Source organism: Euprymna scolopes, chromosome 12, assembly GCF_053919585.1.
Source record: "Euprymna scolopes isolate OS-2025 chromosome 12, ASM5391958v1, whole genome shotgun sequence".
NCBI classification, from domain to species: Eukaryota; Metazoa; Mollusca; class Cephalopoda; order Sepiida; family Sepiolidae; genus Euprymna; species Euprymna scolopes.
In genome coordinates this window covers 97,019,908-97,044,197 of record NC_136493.1, presented here as the reverse complement: position 1 = coordinate 97,044,197, position 24,290 = coordinate 97,019,908, and the positions used below count along the sequence as shown (strand labels likewise).

Below are 24,290 nucleotides of genomic sequence, written 5' to 3'. Positions count from 1 at the left end.
GTGCTTGTTCGGAATAATAATGAAAATCAAAAAATTGTATTTCGACTAAAAGCAATGTTATCTAATTAATTATGTTGAAATTAGCAACATTTAGTTTCATGATCCAGCAATTTGCCATTATTATTTTGAAATCCGCAGACTTCATGCAGTTACCTCCCCTGCTAATAAAGAACTCTTCTGGTCATTATTTAAGTAAATATTACAATTTTTTTTATTTTCAACTTCATCATTTTTCATAATTTTGAATATGTTACTAATTTCGACATAATTAAGTAGATAACATTGCTTTTAGTTGAAATTCAATTTTTCGATTTTCGTTATTTTTCGGTTATTATTCTAAGCAAGCAACTTATTAATTCAACCAAATTGGTACAAAGCTATAGGATATTAATGTAAAAGTAATTTTATTTTAGTCATATGCTTTTATGGTCATACTATCTGGTTTTAATATAACAAGAAATACTGTTAGTATGACTTCTCTAGATTTTAAAACCAGATATTACAATCGTAAAGCATATTCAATAAAAAAACATGCCAAATAAAAACAGTGCTAGTTACCCATTATTGGAAAGCAGATGCTCATCAGTGATCTACTGGAAAATAGTATGACAAGCCAGTATGTGTAGAAATTGTCTGAATGAGAAATTTGAGATTGTAAACTTTAAATATCCCTAAAACCTATTAAACTGTAAAAGTGAAATTGCAAACAACTGTGTACACAAAATAAACTTTACAACAATACATAAAGAAAAAGATTATTAAATGAAAAACTAAACTAATCCTAACACCTAAAATAAAAACAAGAAAAAGTATATTAAAGCAAGGTGATCTATTGATTTGACATATTTTAATCACCATTCATAAAATTATTGAATATAAAACTTTCAATCTTTTGAGGATTAGCTGTAAATTTTATATTGTTAGTTTAAATGAATTTCTATTCAACAATTTAAAGGCTTTCAAATATCTTTCCAATTTTGAAAGGTCACAAAGTATTTCATTCTTTTTTTTTTTTTCAGTTATACAAACAAGATTAAAATGAAGACTTGTCTATAACTGAAAAAAAAAAAAAAAGAATAGATCACCTTGCTTTAATATACTTTTTCTTGTTTCTATTTTAGGTGTTAGGATTAGTTTAGTTTTTATCTGTTTAAATAAAAGTTACATATTGCTCAATTATTAAAAGAAAAAAAACTCCAATGGCATAAAATACCCAAGATAATTTTTGAAAATCATATTTAAAAGAAAAACCAAATTGTGAAAATTCACCAGAATGCATTTTGATTTCTAAATCATTTTTTAAATTTTTTTTTTACATTTTTTCACCCAAACAAGACATATTGCCAGTTGGAACATACAGGGCTACTATTTGGGATCATGTCTAACATGTGGGAAGTTAAACAGTGAGATGTCTGTTCACATTACATTTAAAATTCTGCAGGTTAGTACAGCCAGGGAATCAGTAAACAGGGAGAGAATTCCAAAATTTAGTAGTCTGAGGGAAGAAACTATAAGAGTAGAAGGTTTTCCGACACCTAGGGACCTCAAGAGTGAAGGGGTGGGATTTTGTTGCTTGTCGGGTTAGTCGGGGGTATATATGTCGAGGGAGCACAAGTATTTTATGCCATTGGAGTTTTTTTTCTTTTAATAATTGAGCAATATGTAAGTTATGTGAGGCGAGAAATACACGTATACAAGGAGAAATCCTGCAATGTTATTAATATATGTATTATCTTCCTGTCATTTTCAAATTGTTTTGTTCTCTAAAGGATATTGTGATGGACATTATAACAATCCTTCTTGAAAGCGTCTATGGTCCACTTGGTTCCGTGCCTCCAAAAAAAGCTGCATGCGAAAGCAGATCAGGCAAAACCAACCCTCCTGAACTGACGGACAGCATTAAAGATGATCCAAAAATGCTGAACAATAATTATCTAACCATATCTCCTGCGCTAGAAGAAAACTCATCTCCTCCTCGTTCTCGTTCACCCAAAAATGCAACCTTTCTGGATCTTTCGGAATCAACCATAAAATTCCTGCCTCAGGATGTGAAGGATAAATCGGAAGAAACTGATTTTATCTGTGAACGTGCTAAAAATAATGATCATTCGGATGCATTGAAACCAGAAAAAATGTGCATACCACTTCCTAATTCACCAGGTACGTAGTGTTTCTTATATTTTCAGATTATATAACCCGGTGACCTTTGTGTATCCATTGTTGTTTATATATATATTATGAATTGCTTAAACATCTTAAGAAAAATGAAAAAACTCCATAAAACAATAAAAGTAAATCTTTTCCACACCTAATCAAATGAAGGCTGTCTAAATGTTTTTGAGACCTAAACAAATAGAAAACTGCCAAATATTTTTAATATTTAATCAAAACGGAAATATTTTTGCAATTTTATTTAATCCAAACTGAAATGTTTTTAACATTTGATTAAATCAAAGTTCTCAATATATTTTTGACACCTTATTGAATCAAAACTTTTAAATATTTTTAACACATTCAATCAGAACTCAAATATTTTTGACACCCTATTGAATCAAAACTTCCCAATGTTTAACAGTCTTCTATACCATTGCTTTAAGACATTATTAATTGACTCTTTAGAGATTACACTGCCATCTCCATCTGCCTTAGAAATGTTGGTGTGTATGTAAATAATTTTTAGTTTCAGTGATTGTTATGACTATTGGTTTCATTGTTGGTCCACCATTATAATTATAGATGCTTTATACAGAGTAGTCCAGAAGTAGGTGGACAATGTGGTGAATAGGTCTATCTATACGTTATTGTTCATTTGTGTTCTTATAGTCATGAGAGGGTCCTTCCACATTATTCAGGAGCAGTGCATGAGTATCTTGAAACATTTCCTGAGAAATGAGTTTGGAGAGTACTGAATGAAAAATTTATAACTCTGCTTTCAAAACTTGCTACTCCAACATCCAAATCCAAGCTGCTCCTGTCTCTGAAAAATCAGCCTTTTTATTCACAACCAAAGCAGTTCATTTGCATATCAGGTGACAAGATTGCAAACATATAAAGAGAAATAGCAGCCATTTTTTTTCTTTTCTTTTCTTTTCTTTTTACCTGCCAACAAATACTACAGGCTGTATAAAAACAGGTTTGTACCAATTTTATTTTAAAGCATTTACTCATAATAACAACACTCCATACAAAATTTCGGCCATATTGGTTCAGTAGTTTCTGAGAAAAACGTGTAACGAACAGACGGACATATAAAGAGAAATATAATATAGATAATCTGGAATACCAGTTTTAGATTTAATTTTAGCATTTTTAAGTCTGTCATGCTTAAGTTTAAAATAGCATTTTGAAAAAAAAAAAGCTGTATCTGTTGAAATAAAAGTTGTATTGATAAACTCTCGAAATAAATGAATGCTTCATAGAATTACTTTTTGTTTATAATTCAGAAGAAACAGAATTTCACTTGTTTTAATTTTAAAATAAATTTTACATTAATGCACAATTAAAAATAAAATGACAGAAAAACTATTTGATGTACTTATGTATCAGCCAAAAGTATTTATGTACATCAAAAATTATGAAAAGTTATTGAGTAGAATTTTAACGAATTTACTATTCAAAGTCAATGAACTCTGAACCAGAAGATTGCACGGCATCTTTATATTAGAAGAAAAGAAGATATCGCAAGCGTAAAAGTATCAGAAAAGGGCCGATGTTGCTCAGGATTAAATGAAGATTACTACTATATGTACATAACACGTGGTAGCCTCATTCGCAAAGTAGACAAAGAATAGAAAAGAATTTCAACCCGCTATTTTTTTGTTGCACAACAACATTTATTTTCTCATTCTCTCACTAAACATGACTTCTCGTTACGGCTGTCTCTCATGTGATCGGTTTCTCCAACCTGCTCTCTCTATTTTATAGTTTTCTTTTTCTTTACCGTGACATTATTTTGCTCACGTCTCAGCATTTTGCAATTCTAGAAAAGACTCTTTACAAATTAAACTTGGTACATAGTGATAGTAGCATTTATCGTCATTGAGATATTTAATTTATCATTTTCGTATTATAATATCGTTACATCATATGCTAGGTCACTCAAAAAGAAAAATGAGATTCTCCTTTTTTGGAGTGTGATGGGGGAAGACTACATGACCATAGATTTAAAAACTGAGCTGTAAAAATAGATAAAACAAATATACATACAGTAATACCTTAAGATACAAATTTAATTCATTCTATGACTGCCAATACATCTCGAAAAAATCTTGTCTCAAAATAATTATTCCCATTTGAATTAAAAGAAACAATCCAATTACAAGATTGTTCATCTACAATACTTTTTCTTCATACTGAAAGTATCAACTGAGGAGACAGAAAGACATTCATTGATGAAACAAAAGTCTTCTACCTCTGCTACCCTTGAATCATTTGAAGCATGGCAAAATGAACATTTTCAGGGTTTCTCTTACTTTTTAGCACTTAATGACAGCAAGCTGACCATAGTATCACAGATCAGTTTATGTGATTTTTGGAGTAGAATATTTTCTTTTCGTCATTCGTACATACATCATACAGATTTTTCTTTATTTTTTGTTTTTTAATTCTGGGCAAGCACTGAAACTACATATCAATCGAATGGCAAGACATGTATCTTTTTGAAATGATAAACTACATTCTATAATGCCTATCATCAAAGATTGGCAACCAGTGTCTAGAAAAGAGAAGGTGATATGAGCAAGAATATGAATTGGTTATACTCGTTTAACTCATTTATATCTTTTGAAAGGAGAGCAATCTCCAAAATTCATACTTTGCTAGAGTCCTTTCTTCACGGTTGAACACATACTTGTTCCCTGTAAATCTGACAATAATACTACCAAATAGACAATATGAAGGGTTTGTTTAACAAAGTTCACGTAGAGAATAGTCATGGGACAGTTCCAATATTTTTCCCGATTCCGTACTAAATTACAGATTCTGATTCTTTATAAATCTATAAATATTTAACTGTAGAGTTATTTTTCCTGATTTCTGTAAAAAACACGTGTTAAATGTGCAGATATTTTCCTAAACGTAAAATTACACTTCTTGTGGAGGATAGATGTCAGCTTGACTGGTATTTTAAAATCAATAAATATTTATTATTTTATCATTATTACTAGCAATGGAAGATTTTACTTTAACTAAAATCGAAAAAAAAAAAAAATAAAAAATAAAAGAATCGTTTTGGCATTGGAAAATAGACACCAATTTTTTCGATACCGATTCCGATACTCCCAAATTTATCTATTTTTCCGATTCCCGATTCTGATTTGAATTAATCGTACCAACGCTAGTAGAGAATATATTAAATTTTCTGAAAGTTATAAAACTTTAGAAAAAAAATTGAAAAAAACACAAACCTCTCTTTACTCACCTCGCAAATATTTCTACTGTTAAAAAAAATAAAAGGACAAACAAAAATGTATGATTCAGTGCTGCTGCAAATAAGAATGAGATCTTTAATGCTATTAAATGATTTAACAGGATTTATAAGCTGTTAAAAACTCACCAACCAAGCAATCAGTCCTTTAACAAAACTTTTAAATGAACTCTAATAAATCAGTTCTTCATTTTTCTTTTTCCTTTCTATTTCTTTTTGTCCATTCAGAAAAAACATTTTCGAATAGCATTGACAACTGTTTTCTTCTGGAACTTTCTACAAATCCCGTTGACGAGCAGTTACAGACAAATTCCTCCGGTGATATAAAAGAAACATCGACCACTGCTCAAAATTCGGGAAACGATGTTGGTGCTGATCTGCATCCAAAATCTCCAAGCATGGCACGAACGAAGCCGGATGACACCTGCGACAGTGACTTTTATGATCAGCTGATTGGATCTTTTAATTTAGATACACCCGTTCTTGGAGAACCTACTTCAGAAAAGAATACTCCCAAGTTGTCGAAGGAAGATCTGCATGCAGCAGACTTTCTTGACTCGTTTATTGAACCGGTTGATGGAGAAACATGGTGTCGAGGAAAGATGAAATCTGCAGATGGAAATCTTGTGCAGGTTTGTAGCTGAAGCATTTTTGGTACTTCTACCATATAGGGAGATTGCAAAATGGAGATTATGGTGCTTTACACAACATAAAATAAAAATTGCATTGTATTTTGTCATTGATAAGAACAGAAATACCTGTAAAAGCAGGGTGAGATGTGTCATTGAATTCCTGTCAAAAGTGGTAACTTGGTAAAAAAAAAAAAAAAAATTCTGGAACCTAACAGGTTGCTTATTTTAATCGCGTGACTCCCGTCTTTGTAGCTCTTTAACTGTTTGAGTTTAAAAAAAAAAAAAAAATAGGAAGCTTTACTTTTGGAATAACCTTCGTAGATTCTTGAATCTTTCATCTTCTAAAAAGAAAAAGATTTAAAAAAAGAAAAAAAAATATTTTTCTGGATCTTTCTTTGGAAATTCTGATGAAAAAGTGTATCCTTTAATTTAAAAAAAAATTTTTTTTACAAAGATGTGACCAAAAACCACTCACAACAGCATAGTAATAGTTATTGGTGTAAATTGGAGAGAAATGGATTATTTAGAAAGAACTTGTTTATATTGGACCTGAAGGTGACCATATTGTAGTTAGCTGGAAAGTAAGCCAGCAGAACAGAGTTCCACAGGCAAGCAGTTTTAGAAAAGAAGCTCAGTTCATGGAATTTATGTTTTAGCTTTAGGCACAGATAGAAAGTGGGAAAAACTGTTGATAATGGTTGTAGCTAAACGAGTGTTTTTTTTGTAAAAGTTTGAGAAGTGGCGTACTATAGATTTAAACTCGGACAAACATTTACAATGAAAATAATGAGAGAGTAAACATTCAATTAAAAAAAAAAATTAATGTTTTAATATTTAATAATTTAAATTACCAATATAAACAATATTTTCCTAGATAAGGAAACTATTTCTTTAAAAATAAAAAAAAATTCCTCTTTGATTTTTGTAAGTTAGACTAGTAGAATTGATTCTGACTAAACTTTTTACATGCTCTAGAAAAAACAAAAAACAAACCAAAAACAATTAAACGTTTCTTTCTTTCTATCTTTCTTTCTTTCTATCTTTCTTTCTTTCTTTCTGGTCTTAGCCTGTGCAATTGTTTGCTCCATCTTCTCATCACACACCTGGGAAGCGGCCGCCATCTCCAACTGATGAATTGCAACTGGCACCTTTAGCCAAGAAAAAAGCTGTGGAACCAAGAGTGAGTTGCATACTTTTTTTGCTTCAAAATGAACTCAAAAATGCAAACAAACAAAACTTGCATCTGTGTATCAAAAATATTGAAGGAAATATTCTGATCTTTCTATAATAAACTTGTCTTTTTGTTTTGAATTTATGGAATGGGAAAAAAAGAATTCTTATCCAGAATTTCCCCTATATTAAAAAACACAAGTCAAGAAAAATCTTTATGTTGTATGTGTCCATGACGAAAAAAATATATTGTATTTCAAAACTTATGTAAATTGATCAACTAGTTTAATTCTTAAATAAGAAAACCAAATTTTATGAGTAATCATGGAATGACTGTTTCGCGTCGCCATTTTGAATACAATCTCAAGAAACAAAGATAGATATCTCAACAATAATCTAAACTTGCGAGATTTTTGTTATAATGACTAAAAATTCTCATTAATCATTTAAACATGATTGTCTTTAAACTATAACCACGCATCTACAGGGATTACGTCCCTTGACTTATTAAAGATTCTTAGAGTTAACTCCCTTATTCGCTTTAGTTTGAAAAAAATTAGAAGAAATTATTCAATTTTTTACAAGTAAACGGCTTATTAAGATCTCTAAAGAATTGTTCTCATTTTACACCTCCATTGAAATTTATAAGATATAAATAAAATGGGATCACATCAAGAATTGTTAAATGATAATAATGTTAATAATGGCTGCTTCTTTCAAAAAAATAAATTGTTTTGTAAATAGTTTAAAAAATATATCTTCCTTAGATTTTTTTTTAATTGAGAAAATCTTTTACTTAAATGTCAATATCTTTATAAAAAGATTTTGTTCCATCACGGGGGAAGAGAGACAACAGCAAAAAAAAATTATCATCCACGGCAACAACCATCAAAGCTCCTGGATGATAAACGGAAACTGAGTGATGTCGTATACACAACTATATACTGTCCCAAACAATTCCATCTACACACGCAAACAATTTCGGTCATGTGATCTGACACGATTCTAAACAATTCTGTTGATTCGAACCTGAACAACTCCACTGAAGCTACCTGACACGATCCCGAACATCTCTGCTGAAATCACACAACATGATACCAAACAACACTGTCGAAACGACTCAACATGACATGTTACCAAAGAAACCTTGCCAGTTATTCACTGAATGATTATGGTATCGGCTTTTTATAACCCTTGGATGAACTCATGTTTGCTGTAGGTAGGCCCGATTAATGCATTGACACAATTCAGGAACGCTTCCTCGCATGTTCGTCACAGATCTTTCTCTTAAATGTGTTAAATAAACAGAACAAACCCATTGGATTAAACCTTTTAAAAGTAAAATTTGATTTACGCTAACCAGAGTTATTCCTCTTGAATAGTTTTAAACAATTTTAATCTGGTTTTGATCAGAATGTATTAATTAATCTGACTCAAAAGATGATCACCCCACTGTAATCTGGAATGAATGATAATGGCTACTCAAGATCAAGGCTTGATGATTAATTCTTTAAGTAAATGAGTTGTTTCAAAAATAACAAATGTAGGTTCTACCACAGAAGTAGAGACTGTGAGCCATTTGGCACTCAATTGTAAGGTTCTGCTGGGGATGGCTAATATACAATGTGACAATAAATATCTCCACTGCAAAATGTTGAATATTTAGTGTAGCTTATTTCATTATATTCTTATATATTTCTTTTTATTCAATTAATTACAATTTTATTTTGTTACAATAAATGATTATTTTAACATTCCTTAATGGCTATTTATTTGTATGCTGCCCTGAAGTTACTTCCATGTCAGCTTTTAAAATTGAAAATAGCATGACTGTCTCACCTTCTTTCTTTCCTTCTTTTTCTCTCTCTCCTTAGTCATCAATCTCACCTTTTCTTTTTCTTCTGTTTCTTCATAATTTAATCTCATAGTTATATTATATTGTGTTGAATTAAAAAAAACAATAAAACTTTTTCCTGAGGAAGATTTTTGACAATAAAAACGAAGTATTAAAAATCTCATCACACAAATTAATTTCATTGTATTGATTTAGTCTATCTACTTTTTTTTTCATTTATTTTGGCATTTTGTTGGATTTTATCCAAAGCTTTTCATTTTAAATATATTTTTTCTCTCACGCGGTGCCATTTTAATCATTTTTTTTAACACCAATGTTTAATTAAATTGTTTATCTTAATTGGTCCTAGCACTTAAATTCCTCCCTAGTGCTCTTTGTTTTGTCAATATTATTTTTAAATTATACTTTCGATTTTTTCCTAATGAGATGATAGTTGAAAGAGCTCCAGAGACTTTTACACCCACCCTGTTATATATATATATATATATATATATATATATATATATATATATATATACATACTTTCTAAGGATTTCTAGATTCTAATCTATTTTGATTTGTTCACGTCAATGTTATGTTGGATTTTTTGAGCAGATTTTTTATTATATTACATTTTCAGTCTTTTCAATATATTTTTTTCAACCACTTTCAAAGTTTACAATTTTATGCTAACTAGCAATTCTGTAGCATTTCTATATTTTATTTTTCTACATGAAAGCACAGTTTTATCCATATAGGCTGTTATAATATTTATGTAATTTTATTTATTTATAAAACTCTATTTGTATATATTAAAAAAAAAATTTGTTTAAATATTGATTTCATGAACAAAGTTCATTCGTCAATATATTTTAACTTATATATATATATATATATATGAATAAAATTATCTTACCTCTTTATTTATTTTTCTTTTTTAGGTGCACTTATTGGAAGGGCAGACAACTCTGTATGATTTAGTTCAGAGTCAACCTGTCAAACGTCCGGAGACGGCATTTATTATTTTCTCTAAACAAATCAAACCAAAGAGTAAGCATGATTTTTCAAATAGATCAGTGATTCTTTAGATAAAAATACTCAGCAACTGCAGTAAATACAATTCTAATCTTATACAATTTGTTATTTTTTTTTATAAGTGAGTTACCATTTATCAAGGTCTGCATGCCACTCTAGGATAAGGATTAATGAGTGTACAGTAGTTACTGAGACAACAGTGTATTGAGAGTAGTGAAACTGGAGTAGAAATGGTTTATTAAAGTGGTGGCCTAACAAGAACTTGTTTACATTGGATTTGAAGATGATTGTAATCAGATAAAAAGCAGACCAGCAGAACAGAGTTCCACAGGCGGGTAGTTCTAAAAAAGAAGCTTTGTTCATGAAATTTGCGTTTAGATTTAGGAACAGATAGAGAGTGGGAGAAACTGTTGATAGTGGTTGTAGCTAGATGAGTGCTTTTTGTGAAAGTTTGCCATGAGACAGACTCCCAATGTCTCTTCAGTGGGAAAGAGGTTGCAGGGAAGAAAAAGTCACTACCTACTAGGTTTTCAAGTTTGTTTTGAACTTTCTCACAGTAGAATTAGGGTCCTCCGAGCAGCTCCCTCGCTGATATGGCAACAGTATGTAATAGAAATCATCACTCTCGCAAACAGCCTCGTATTTGCTGAGCCTGTAAAATGACAGCAGAAAATGTAGGAAAGAAAAGACCAACATAATTTTGTAGGTCGTTCATTGGTGAACGTATGCCATTAATTTGCATATGTACACAATTGGTAACTGTTAAACGGGTATTCCATTTTAGGACGTATCTGGCTCTTATACAGGTAGAGGATTGCGTCGGGAATCAGATACGACTCAACCATTTTTCAAGCAATCTTGCCAACAGATTTGATGTAAGTCTTCCATTTCTGGTTAGGTGTGAAGATCAGTCCCAGAAATTTGTCGAAGCAGAATGCTTCCTTGAGATGAGTTAGGTCCAAATGGCAATCAGAGCGTTGGTGATGAAAAGATAGTCCTACTGCACCATGTGCTCATGAGCGGAGGAAAGAGACTCCGAGATTTTGATCATTGTTGGCCTTTCAAGTATTGCCGTAGACGGTAGTGTCGTCTACATATATGTCCACAAATGAGTGTGATTTGGAAGATCGTTGATGAAAGCTGGGCTCAGGATAGATCCTTGAGGCATGCCAGTGTTGATACTTTGAGTTTTGGATTTCTGCCCATCGATGACTACTTGTATAAATCTATCAGAGAGAAAAGATTCTATGGTTAGAAGACATTTCCAGGTATTCCCTAGCTGGAAATCTTGTGAAGTAGACATTTATGCTGAACTCTATTAATTGCCCTTGATATGTCAAGAGCTATTGTTCTAGAGAGGAAACCTCCATTGATAGATTCTGTGTAGAAAATTATGATTTTCAAGTTTTAGTTTTTAAAAGATTTTTTTTTATTTAAAATTTCTAATTTTTCTTATTTTTTGGAAAAGAGTTTGTGAATCATGACAATTTTGAATAAAGGATTTCAAGTAGTAAAAAAAAAAATGACCAGAGATCTGTTGGATCATTGTATATTAACATATTGTGAAGGTAAATAGTTATTTTATTTCATTCAACCTTTCATTGTTAAGCTGCTGTTTTACTATTGTAAACATGCACTAGGCTACATGTTTTAGTGATGCACATGAATGGCAAACATTGCAGCCGATATAAGCTCAGCTAAAGGAAAAGAGGCATAGGTTTGTACAGACTTGAAGTCTTTGAATTTTGCCTTTTGCCTTGAAAAAGCCTTATTTCTATTATTATATTGAAAAAAGCCTTGAAACTATGGAAGATGCTGTTAAAAGTTCTTGAAAATTGTGTTCTTTATGTCCAGTAAAAATTTGTGTTGAAATATTAAGAATAAAATCTAAATAAATACTATTAAATTACTTTTTAAGTATTAATAAAAACAGCATTAAAATATTTTTTTAAATATTGAAAATAAAATTGAAATACATTGTTCTGAAATTGCATAATATTGTGGATACAAGAGTTACGTACCTTTATAACAAAACTACCTGAGGTAGTTTTGTGATGAAGATTGAAACCTCCGTCTATTTTTATTCTGATTTATAATTTAACTTTTTTTTTTGGGGGGGGGGGGAGGCACAAGGAGGAGGAATAGTGGTGACTGCTATAAATAAAATTACACCCCTCTCTCTAAAAAAAATACTTTCCTTGTGCGGACGGGACTCTCAAATAGTGAATAAACCCTCAAATTGTGATAATTTAAAATTAGGCGAGCCTTGCCCCAAAAAATGGAAAAGACGCCAGCTATCTTGGTTGGAAATGAAAAGCCATAAGGAGAGTTAATATTTCAGGTGAAATAAAAAGCATTTAAAAGTACTTAAAAACACCAAAAAAATGATTTGCAAAGTAACTTTTATTGGCTATGTAACATTTAGATGTTGTATATTTGATTTTTTTTTTTTTTTTTTTTTTTTTTTACTACAGTTTCGAATCATTGTGGATTGTAAAACAAACCCCATATTTTGTTTTAAAAACTTGCATTTTGTCTGGCAAAGGCTTTGAAAAGTCTTGAAAATGGATATTGTAAATCTGTACAAAACCTGCACAAAGAATTGAAAATATCTCTGGCTGGAATCCGACGATGCAAGAGGTGTTTTTTTTATTAATTGAAATAAAATAAGTACCCCATTAAATGCTGAAGCCATAAAAGCCTGTTTGAAAAAAATAATATTCCTAGAAGGGCTCCAGATAAACCTGCTTGAGCAAACCATTATAGCTGTTATTTTCAGTGGATATTTCAAGTAAGCTTTTGGATGGTGACCATTAATAATGGCCAGAGATGAGAAGAGAAGACGGTCAGAGCCGTCTATCCAGGGGCGGGGCAGTCAGTTAGAATTGGATGTTTGTTAAGCTGTTAGTTTTTTGAAAATTGGCAGTTAGTTAGAACCAATATTTCTCTCTGGGCAGGATAAACCATTTGGACTGTCAGCTAAAAGAATTGTGTTGATTGAACTTGTTTCATTTTGGTCAGTCAAAACTCTTGTTTTACAAATCTGTTATTCGATTTAGCAAAACAGGTACCAAAGGAAAATAAACCTGTTAATTGTTTTTAAACTGGAATTGTGTTTTTTTTTGTTTGGTGGGAGAATTCGACAAATATTGAAAAATTGGCCCAAAACATTAATTCCTTCACCCTCAACTGGGCACTTTTCTACAGGGAGGGGTTGCTTTTTTTCACTGATATTTTCGAAAGTCATTGCATTTTTTCGATTGTCTAGCCTTAATTTAAACTTACGTCACTTCTGGTTTGGTGATGGGCGCAACAGCTAACGTGTCACATTTTTTTTTTCACTTTCTTTTCTGCCTTCGCGTCCCAGGTTCCAGCCTACCTGTCTACTACAACTTTTTTTTTTTTTTGCTCAACCAACACCCTTACACATACCTCCACTTTTTCCGCCTTCGCGTCCCAGGTTCCAGCCTACCTGTCTACTACAACTTTTTTTTTTTTTTGCTCAACCAACACCCTTACACATACCTCCACTTTTTCCGCCTTCGCGTCCCAGGTTCCAGCCTACCTGTCTACTACAACTTTTTTTTTTTTTGCTCAACACACACCTCCAAACACCTGGGCAACACCGGGCACCCAGACTAGTCTATTATATAATCAATCTTACTGATAAATGTCTTATAAAATAAGTTTGTTAAAAATCCTGAAAAGAAAAACACATGTCTTTCTTTAATTCTACCACTCATACAAAGCAGCCATTGGCCCGTGCATGGAGTATCATTGTCACAGCTGATAATCTCAGAGGAAGATTAAATCGAGACAGTCTAAGGAAATATGTGTACAACTTTGTTGGTTTGATCACATTAAGCGAATGGATGAAAATACTGAGTTAGTATGTGTAGAACAGTTGAAGTAGCAGGGTCAGTTGGCTAGAACAGTTCAAGGAAAACATGTGAGGAAGTAAAGCAATTTCTAAAAATCGTCAACGATACGTCAGCATGTAAAACAGATGTTAAACTCAATATTAAAAGTATTTAAAAAAAATTTTTTTTTTGTATTTCGTTTCAAGTTATGGAAGAAAATCCCAACGCTGACTACAAGCTGATTTCTGAGCTTGTTATCCAAAGATGGAAGTCGTTGACGGATGAAGAGAAAGCGGAATTCAAGAATCTTTGTGACAATGATTTGAAAAGGTAATTATGGTTTGTTTATGTTAATCCTGAATAAAGTGTTTGAACAATATCCTGACTGAACCCTAACCCTGAATAAAGTGGTTGAAGCTGTACATACTTTGAAGAAAGAATTTGAATTATTTGTAATTACAAAAAGTTAACTTTATAGTTTGATCAAGAATTTATTTTCTTAAAATTTCTCGATTCAATAGGCACATTTAGTAAAAAAAGTTCAATATTATTTTTTATTGGAATCCTTTGAGATGAGTAATTTGTATATTTATTTATTTGCGGACTTTTATCCTCATCTTCATAGTTGTTGTTTCACAATGTTTTGACCAACTATTCATCAGGTAATTAACCACAACAGGATAGGAATGCTGAGCCTCTTATCCTTGATCACTTTTTGGGGCCTGTGATACAGTGGATATAGACGTTGAATCTCTACATTTCCAGGTGAGCATTGTCTGAAGATAACGGTTTCAATCCTACCTAAAACTGGCCAAAGGATTAGTTGGCCAAAACGTGGTGAGACAACAACAACTATGGAAGGCAGTACTCAGCTTGGTATATTCCTGAGGAAGTCCCCTGTTAAAGAGGGACGAAATGTTAAAAAATTTGTGTAGCGTAGTTGCCATATATATATATTTTAAAAACTTATATATATGTATTTTTTTTGAGGTTATATAAAATATGTATATTTTTGAGGTATGTATCCTTTATAATATATTCCCAATTGTTACAAATAGCAAGCTCAATAAAGATATGTTTCCGGCTTCAGAGCATATACACTGGTAAGTTGCATTCCATTCCATTTATTTTTCTATTTTCATAATTTTTATTTTTAATTTTTTTTATAATTTAGATGAATGCCTATATTTTTTTACTACTGTCTTACATGTTTCACTTAAAAGGTGATATTAAGAGAAAAGACCCCCCCCCTCCAGGAGAAACATGTGATCTAATATTTGTAAGTTCTCAAGTCACCATCTTGGATTTTTTTTTTTTTTTTTTGAAAAGCTTGGAACATAGATTCAGTTTCAAGTTTAGAATCAGATGAAATTCTAGTTAAATCTGTAAGAACCTATTTATAAAATAGAAATTGTTAGCTAATTAAAACCTGATAGAATCACATCTATAAACTAAAAAAAAATATTGAATAGTTGAATGCAAAACGCTCATTAGTTAATGCAATAAATAGATAAACCATATTAATTGAACATATATTTTACTGTGTTTACTACTCAGCCAATCTTTCAGATATGGTATTTATTATAGATGCCATAAATTCTATCGAAAATGAATCTAAAATTGCAGATAAATAATATCTGAATAAGGGGATAACATTGTGTCCGAGATGGGTATATTTGCTGATGATAGGATGTTCTATAACATGCACAAGGGAAGCACGAATGGAAAACAATCGCAGAATTATTAGAAAATGACCTTCGGACTGTAGTGGAATGGGGCAGCAAATAGATGGTAACATTTAATGCTGCTTTCCTTTAACAATTACAAGACGCCTCTCCAACCACCGATATCCATGACAAATAACACCCTACCTGAGAATTCTTTCTTTCAAATTCCTCGGCCTAACATTCACGGGCAATATGAACTGTAACAAATACATTGAGGATATTGCGAAGGTTGCTGCAAATAAAGTGGGTTCCCTCTATCAAGCTACACCTGAGAGTATCCTGCACCTCTATAAGGACACCAATCGCCCATGCATGGAGTATTGTTGTCACATATGGGCTGGTGCATATACTACTAGTCTCTCCTTCTTGCATAGGGCCCAAAAAAGAATTTTCAATCTAATACGGCCCACTTTGTCAACTGAGTTTCAACCTCAGTCACATTACTGCAACGTTGCATCTCTGTGCCTGTTTTAGAAGTATTTTAATGGAATGTGCTCTGATGAACTCCTTGCACTTGTACTCCCTCGACGTACATATCTCTGACAAAGATGCTTAGCAATAAAATCTCACCCCTTCACTATTGCGGTCCTTAAATACCAACACGCTTTCTACTCTAATAGTTTCTTTCCGCAAACAGCTAGACTTTGGAATTCTCTTCCTGCTACCTGCTTCCCTGAGTGTACTGATATGCAGAAGTTTAAATGTAACGTAAACCAACATCTTGTTAATCTTTCCTAGGCATGGTCCCAAATAGTAGCCCCTTTACATTCAAGTGGCGATATGCCTTGTTAGAGGTGTACATGAGTAAAAAAAAAAAAAAATGGGGGGGGGGGGCTACATAAATCTATGTAACATTAAGGTTCAACACTTTCATAACCTAAGGAAAAAAAAATTGTAGTCTGAGACTAATTGGTAACATAAATTGTTAAAACAAAACATTTAAAAACGACAATCATTTTTTGTTCTGTGTGGGCAAAGAATTGATATATAATTAAGCAGCGCGAGTTAGAAAAAAAAAAAAATTAATTACAAGGGAGATAATTCCGTTTTTCTATCCAGGATTATCGCCCTTGAACAGTGTTACTATTTTTCCTTTCAAACTTGGTAAAAAATATCCGATCAGTTATGTGATAACTGAAGCTTTCAAGTAAAAATAAAATAAATAGTAAATTCAAGAAGTAACTATCATTTATTTGCAATTTTGGATTTATTTTCTTATTCATTAGAATTTAACTCCTTGTTTTTCTTGTTTCACAGCACAATGGAGATTGTGGATGAGAATACAGAGAGGTATTTTCCATGGTGACTTTCATACTTGTGCTCTACTGTAAAGGAACCATTTTTTTGGTTTTCAGTTTGGAGATTTAGAGAGTACGTATGCAGGGGCAAACAAATGCAATTACAGAGCCGAATTGAAAATCTCAACAAATAATAATGTTTCTTTTTTTTTTTGTTACACATTTATTGAAAACGCAAAATAGAGTTAAAAAAAATTTTTTTTGTAACAGTCAAAATTCTGAAATTTTTTAAATCAATAAAATATAATCATTAAACTTTTTTGATTTGGTTCTGAAATTGCGTTTGTCTGCCCTTATCTAGGCACTCTCTAAATCTCCAAACTGAAAACCAAGAAAGTGGTTCCTTCGTAGTAGTGCACATGTGCCGAGACTTCTTATCTCCACTACTTTTGGTCATAGCTATCATGTCACTAAATAATATACACAGGAAATGCAAGGCAGGGTACAAATTTAAAGATACAAAGGAAAAAATTTGCCTCTACATATGAATGACCTAAATAGCACTTTCAAGAAGATTTGAGAAAATTTGAGAAACCGTCTGTAACTGTTGTTGTTTTCACACAAAACACTAAAAGAAAACATTTACAAATCTATGTCTGCATCAGCAGTATTAAAAAAAAAAAGAAGTTAAATGAACAGTTTATTGGAAATTTGTTAATGTTGGTCAGGTTTTTAATACTGTGAAGATTATAACAGTTTTGTCCTTTGAACCATATGTGAAGAGTTGCCTCCCTTGTCTGGATTTAGGGGATATGTCATTTAAGCATTTGAATAACCTGGAGTTATTTCCCCTTTGTTTGTTTATATAAACGAGTGTTTACCTGTCCCGTGGGGAGGCATAGTAAATAGTTACATGTAATTGTTCTCTTTGTGTCTGATCATATAAATAGAAGCAAATGTGTCGCCCTCTATCCGTGTTTGTGTGTGGAAAACTAAAAAACATGTTACATATTAATTGATTTATCTTTTTGTCAGCAGTTCATATGACTTCCAATATGAATTTTATTTGAAACTAGCAGGACCTGCTAACCAGCGTTGCTCGGTGGAAGCATGCCCCTCTCTTTTTGTAGAAAAATTTAAAGTATGATTGTTGTTGTTGTTACCCAACAACCAACCTCCTCATGTTAAGAAAGTTTTTCGGAATAGACACCCCCAACCTCTTCATGTTAAGAACAGAATGACTATCAGCAACACTCCCATGTTAAGAATGGCTTTTGGTAGTGTGGGTGACTGTTAAAATATTTGCTATAAATTTAGCCTTGATAGTCCCTGTCAAGATCCCCACGCACAAATACTATGAACCAACAAAGAAGTTAGTGTCGGTTGGATATAGTTAGATTTGATCCTTGCCCGTGCGTACTAATCTGGTGGGCAGTGATATAAAATGCATAATACAGGCTTTATATAAGGAAAACTACTTGTATCCGGCAAATGTAAATCAGAATTTCTTATTCAGTATAGCGGAAAACCTATAAAAGTCGTCATTTATTAAGTGGATAGAAGGTAAAAAAAAAAAAAAATGCTCTGTAATCAATCAGCCCCCCCCCCCTCGTAGTAAAGTACTGTTATTGTTGATGCTGCCACCCAGCCCCCAAGAACGGTTTTCAGAACAGATACCTCCAACCTCTTCATATTAAGAATGGCTTTTGGATCCCCCCCCCCCCCCCACCTCCTCTGGTCACCCGCACTATCCCCATATTGAGAACAGCTCTCAGAATAGACACCCCAAACATGTGTAGGATGCACATATGTAGTTTTGCCAGTGAGTGATCCAGATCGATTAACAAAACAAAAACATTTTATATACGTGCATGGTTACTGGCCTTTCATTCTTTTTATCTTGACTATTCCATGTGTAGTCTTGTGATCATTGTTTAATTCAACAAATCTACTTGTGCATGGAACACAATGAAGAATTGTTGGCTTTTAAAGGTTTTATTTAGAAGATAGTTGTTTTCAGGAGTAGAGACCAATTGAAATGTAATTGTTTCTTAACTTTTTATTCTAACGTAGTCTTAAGATGGTTGATTTATGGGCAATATTAATTTAAATTCTCTTTACATTTTCAAACGCAGATGGCAGACATTGAAGTGATATTTGTTTAGATTTTTTTTTGTTGTATTTTCAGATGCATGTCGCTTCTCTCGCTTCCTGACTTTGATTTACTAGTAACTGTTCTGTCCTCTGAACACATGACATAATCTCTGTCATATCATTCAACACCTGCATTTCTAGCATATTTTATCTTTAAACCTCTACCTCAATCACGTAAGCTGTAGGTGCTGCCAGATTATCCCGACATGTACTCTGTAATCCTCGCTAATCTTTAATTGCATAGGGTCCCAGCATATAATACATGAATTATCTAAAAAAATATCCTAGCACATTCGATAAAAATGTAAATTAGAGAGACTATATGTAACTGTTGTTTTATAGTTATTTCGCACAAGATACTAAAAGAAAACATGTAAAAGTCCGCCCCTGCATATGAATGACCTAAAAGTGTATTATAGCACAATCAATAAGAAGAGTGTTATTTAAGGGGATCCTAAAAAGATACACAATTCACAGGAGGCTCTATGGATTGATACATGGATTAGTCTTTATTTTTATTACCATTTTATTTTTATGATTTCATTAATTTTGGGTCCATTTGGCCTAATGTTTAGAGTGAGCTGAAGATCTGGGTTCAATCATTGGTCAAGTCATACTAATGTCTCCAAAAAAGTACTTGATGCCTTTTAACTGAACACTTTGCATTATGAGGTGATGATCAAGGGTAAGTAGAACAATCCAGAGGAAAGAAATGGTGTCCTCCTTTCGATATCCTTTAGGTAATCAATGAAAAGGAAGTCTACTGGGACCATTTTGACTATAGTTAATCTATTTATTTTAGTGAATTTTTTTTTTTTTTTTAATCTTTAAAAATTTTGATATAATTTTCTTTCTTTTTGTTTCCTAATATGTTTTATTATTTTTTTTTTTAATCTTTAAAAATTTTGATACCATTTTCTTTCTTTTTGTTTCCTAATATGTTTTATTATTTTTTTTTTTAATGTTTCTTTTCTTTTTGGATTCTATTAAAAAAATATTTTTCTTTTTCTTTTGTTTATTCTCTTTTTTCTAATTTAGATATAAAGAAGAAATGAATTTGGCGAAAGACAAGGCAGCTAATAAAATTATTAATTCCAAAAAACTTTCTGTGGTAAGTTAAAATAAAAATATATTTATGTATGTCTGAAAGTCTTGTATGTATGTATATATATATATAAGAAAAATTTAAGACTCAAAAAAAAAATATTAAAAAATTTTTTTAATTACATTTTCACCCCTAACAAGGCACATTGCCACTTTGGTGTAGGGGGCTACTATCAGGGGCAACAACTACTGGAGTATTATGTTGGGATTTGGGAAGCAAGATGTCGGTTCACATTACACTTGAACTTCTGCATGTCAGAACAGTTGGGGAAGCAGAGGCCTTGAATGGAATTTCAGAGTCTAGCGGTTCTGGGGGAGAAACTACTGGAGTAGAAAGATCTTTTACATCTAGGCATCTCTAATGTGAGGGGGTGGGATTTAGCTGCCTGTCGGGTTTGTCTACGTTGTGGGGGTACAAGTGGGTGCAGTTCGCCAGAGCATTCACCATTAAAATACTTGTAGAACAGGCAGAACGATGCAACATTTCGTTGATGGGACAGAGGCTGAAGCTTAGATGCCAGTTCAGGGCCTATCAGATTGGCGACTCTCTTTTGAACCTTGTCTCGGAGCGAGAGACTAGTAGCAGATGCACCAGCCCAAATGTGGCAGCAATACTCCATACATGGGCGAATGGTGGCCTTATGGAGGTACAGGATACTTTCGAGTGTTAGTAGTTATATTTTATTGTTTGACAAGATACTCAAATAAGATATGTTGAAATTTCCTTAATCTGCGGAGTATCAAAAAAATGTGTTCTTTTCATCAGAAGAAATGAATATTGTAGCAAAGCTATGAATTTGCTTGTACTGGCATTTAATTTAATAATATGATTTTTAATATAAATTTATAATATAAATTTAATTAATTTTAATATAAATTTAATTAATTTTAATATAAATTTAATTAATTTTAATATAAATTTAATTAATTTTAATATAAATTTAATTAATTTTAATATAAATTTAATAATTGAAACAGTATTACATGAAAGCTAGTCATAAATGTAAAAAAAAATTTGTGCAAAGAGTTTATAAAATGAGGGGGAAAGTTTAAGAAATTAAAGGATACATTAAAAGTCAAGAATTAAAACAACCAGGTTAAAAGATACAGAGGTAAAGTATTATCAATACGAAAAAATAATAGAAGACAATGTATCCATAAGAAAATTGGGAATCATGCTGTTAACAGGCAGACTCAAATTAAAATCCAAAAAGTTTGTAATAATCCAAATGCGTGTAATCCAGGTTTGCAGAAAAATCTGTTTGCAAGGAGTAAAGATTATTTAAATCTGTTAAAGACTTTTTCTTTTAAGGACAATTTAATCGTCGTAACTACTCCCATGTTCAGAAAAGATTATATATATATATATATATATATATAAACCAATTTTTCCGACCATGTTTATTTATACTCCTTGTCGGATAATTAAAAATTTTGTATTCCTTCCTTCCAGGTTTATAATGTTGTTTTGAAAATTTGAATAAATTTTTAATAATAAGATTTTTCTATTTCATATATATATATATATATATATATATATATATATATATATATATATATATATATATATACCTACACACATATAGTGAAACTTTTTGTAAGTGGTGGGAGGAGTTTGTTATTATTTTTCTAAGAAAGTTCAAATTACCTATAAGAAAGTAGATAATCGATTTCACCTTGAATCCTTTTCCTTGCATGCCCATATGTTATGACCTTAAGAGTAATGATTAAAATAACGATTTAAAATATATCTCTCAGTCGTTTTTTATTTGATAGAATTTTATATTTGAATGTCAAAGAAAAATAACAAAAATAAATAGCAAGTAAAGGTATTAACATTTAGGTTAGGTACTATTTGGCTTTTATTTCATTCTGGTTTTACCCTTATAAAATTTAATTAGTGTTTTCATAGAATGTTGATGGATTAGACAATTTATGTGTAAAACACCTTTCAGGATACAAAAATTTCCAGATATAAAAGCCAAGCCAGAAACCAATTACTTTCATATCTAGTTTCCAATATATATATACATTTTATTTTTTATTACCGTATCTTTCTGTTAAGTTACATTATTGTTTCGGCTACACGGCCGTTTTTTTTGGCCGTCTGTAGCGTACTCAGACTTTTACAGAAAGTCTGAGTACGCTACAACCTCTCATTTGAAAATTCAAGCATTTCAGATTTGTATTAAATTTGATCGATAGTCATTAGACATCAATTTAGGAAGATTTCATGAATTTTAATTTTTTCTTAAAACTCCTTAAGCTTAAGCCTTAAATTTTTGACATTTTGTAGTCTCAAAATCATGTAATAAGGACTAGATATAAGGTTTAGTATTATATCTTGATTTTAATTGTTGTAAGGGGAGATAAAAGTGATGCAAAATGTTTGAGGAATTAATTTTACCTGTCCTGGGACGGGTATTCTTCTAGAACTTTATATTATTAAATCGGTTGGATTTTAAAAGTACAAAATGAATAACAATGTGTTTGCTAAATCAGTATTTGATTCTAACTAGCTAGTCATATTTCATGTATATAACTTACTGTCATTTACCAAAAAAATATTTAGATTCCAATCGCTTTCAGACAGGTATTCTTCTAGAACTCTATATGATTAAGTTGGTCAGATTTTAAAAATACAAAATCTTATAAAACTTGCTATGTCTGTCAGATTTTCAAATTTTGCTTTCGATTTCGATTCTGGCTGATGGTAGCCAAGTTACAATTTCTTGTTCTTTTGAAATCACGACTATATATGGGGTACAATATCATATCAAATAATAGATAGATAATTGACTTTATGATACTATATACAAAATCTAGATAAATTAAAATATCATATTTACACATATTTTATGACTGGGCAACGCCAGGCATCCCCTGCTAGTAAATAACAATGTATTGCCAAATTAATATTTGATTCTAACTAGCCAGTCATATTTCAAGTTTATCACTTATTGCCATTTACCAGAAAAAAATTAAATTCCAATCTGAATCATTGTTTATGCATTCTGATTGAATAGAAAATAAAAGATTCATTATTTAGCTTTTGAACAAATTCAAAATCACTCCTATATTATTAAAAATACCAAAATGACATTAAAATTTAATGAAATTATTTTCTTTGAGGATATGTAAAGTCCCATGTTTATGTTGATAAACCAGAAATAATAGACCACTTGAAAGATAACATTTGATCAGTTATAAATTAAAAATGCCCAAAGTTAATCTTTGGAATAAACCACATATTTTTATAATAAAAATATTTTTTTGTGACTTGTTTTAATTTAAAGTTCACCAACTCTAAGAAAACATGGGGTGATAAGAACAAGCCAATCCAATGAAGAATCATTTTATAAAATATGCTGAATCTCTTTGAATTCTTCAGTGATAGCTTTCCATCTTGACATGAGAAGATCACTATGCTCTGCTGACCCTGACTGGATTAATTCCTTACCTGAAACTTTTAAAAAAAAGTTTTTATGAAGAAAGATAAAAAAGTCAATAATGAGCATGCAAATTCCTGGAGGCTGAATGTTAATTTTTTTTTTTTTTTTTTTTTTTTTTTACTGTTATCCAAATGATTCAGGATTAGTACCTCCATTTTTATTTTTCTTAGCACAATTAGATTTTTCTATTACATAAATGGCTTTACGTTAAAGAATAAATTTGTGAGTTAAGATGAAATACCATTTGCAACATTGCTTGACGATCTCTGTTTTAAAGATCTTTACTATTTAAACAATTTAAAATATTTATTACGTTTCTGAGTTGTTGAGATAACGATTGATTATTCGTATTATTTGGATTCACCAGACTATTGTTTTCATCCGAAGTATCATTTTCACAACGTTTTGATCGATGTGACCTCTGACCGTATTCAGGCATATCTTTCAGAACTTGGAAATCTTTTTGTTGAACTAAGAAATCTGCATGGAATTTCGACTGGGGTTAGCATGCTCTCGTTTCGTCAGCCATGATTGGGTAGAACTCATTCGCAATTGCATTTTGAGTGCTGCCTGTATTGCAGATTGAACCCTCAACCTCCATAAGTGTACTTTTTTACAACTGAATTTTATCAAGTACTTTATTCACTTCACCATGTGTC

At 31.5% G+C, this 24,290-nt stretch overlaps 1 protein-coding gene across 4 annotated transcripts in view; it reads left to right on the top strand.

Moving 5' to 3' along the window:
- LOC145291429 (PMS1 protein homolog 1-like) overlaps positions 1-24,290 on the top strand; it is a 104,753-nt gene that overhangs the window by 60,784 nt on the left and 19,679 nt on the right. For all 4 annotated transcript variants that reach the window (XM_080137266.1, XM_080137264.1, XM_080137263.1 and 1 more), the window contains 6 exons: positions 1,770-2,160; positions 5,654-6,057; positions 7,124-7,237; positions 10,003-10,111; positions 14,163-14,286; positions 20,114-20,186. In XM_080137266.1, the coding sequence (XP_079993392.1) occupies positions 1,770-2,160; positions 5,654-6,057; positions 7,124-7,237; positions 10,003-10,111; positions 14,163-14,286; positions 20,114-20,186 (1,215 nt within the window). The remainder of the gene's footprint in view (positions 1-1,769; positions 2,161-5,653; positions 6,058-7,123; positions 7,238-10,002; positions 10,112-14,162; positions 14,287-20,113; positions 20,187-24,290) is intronic.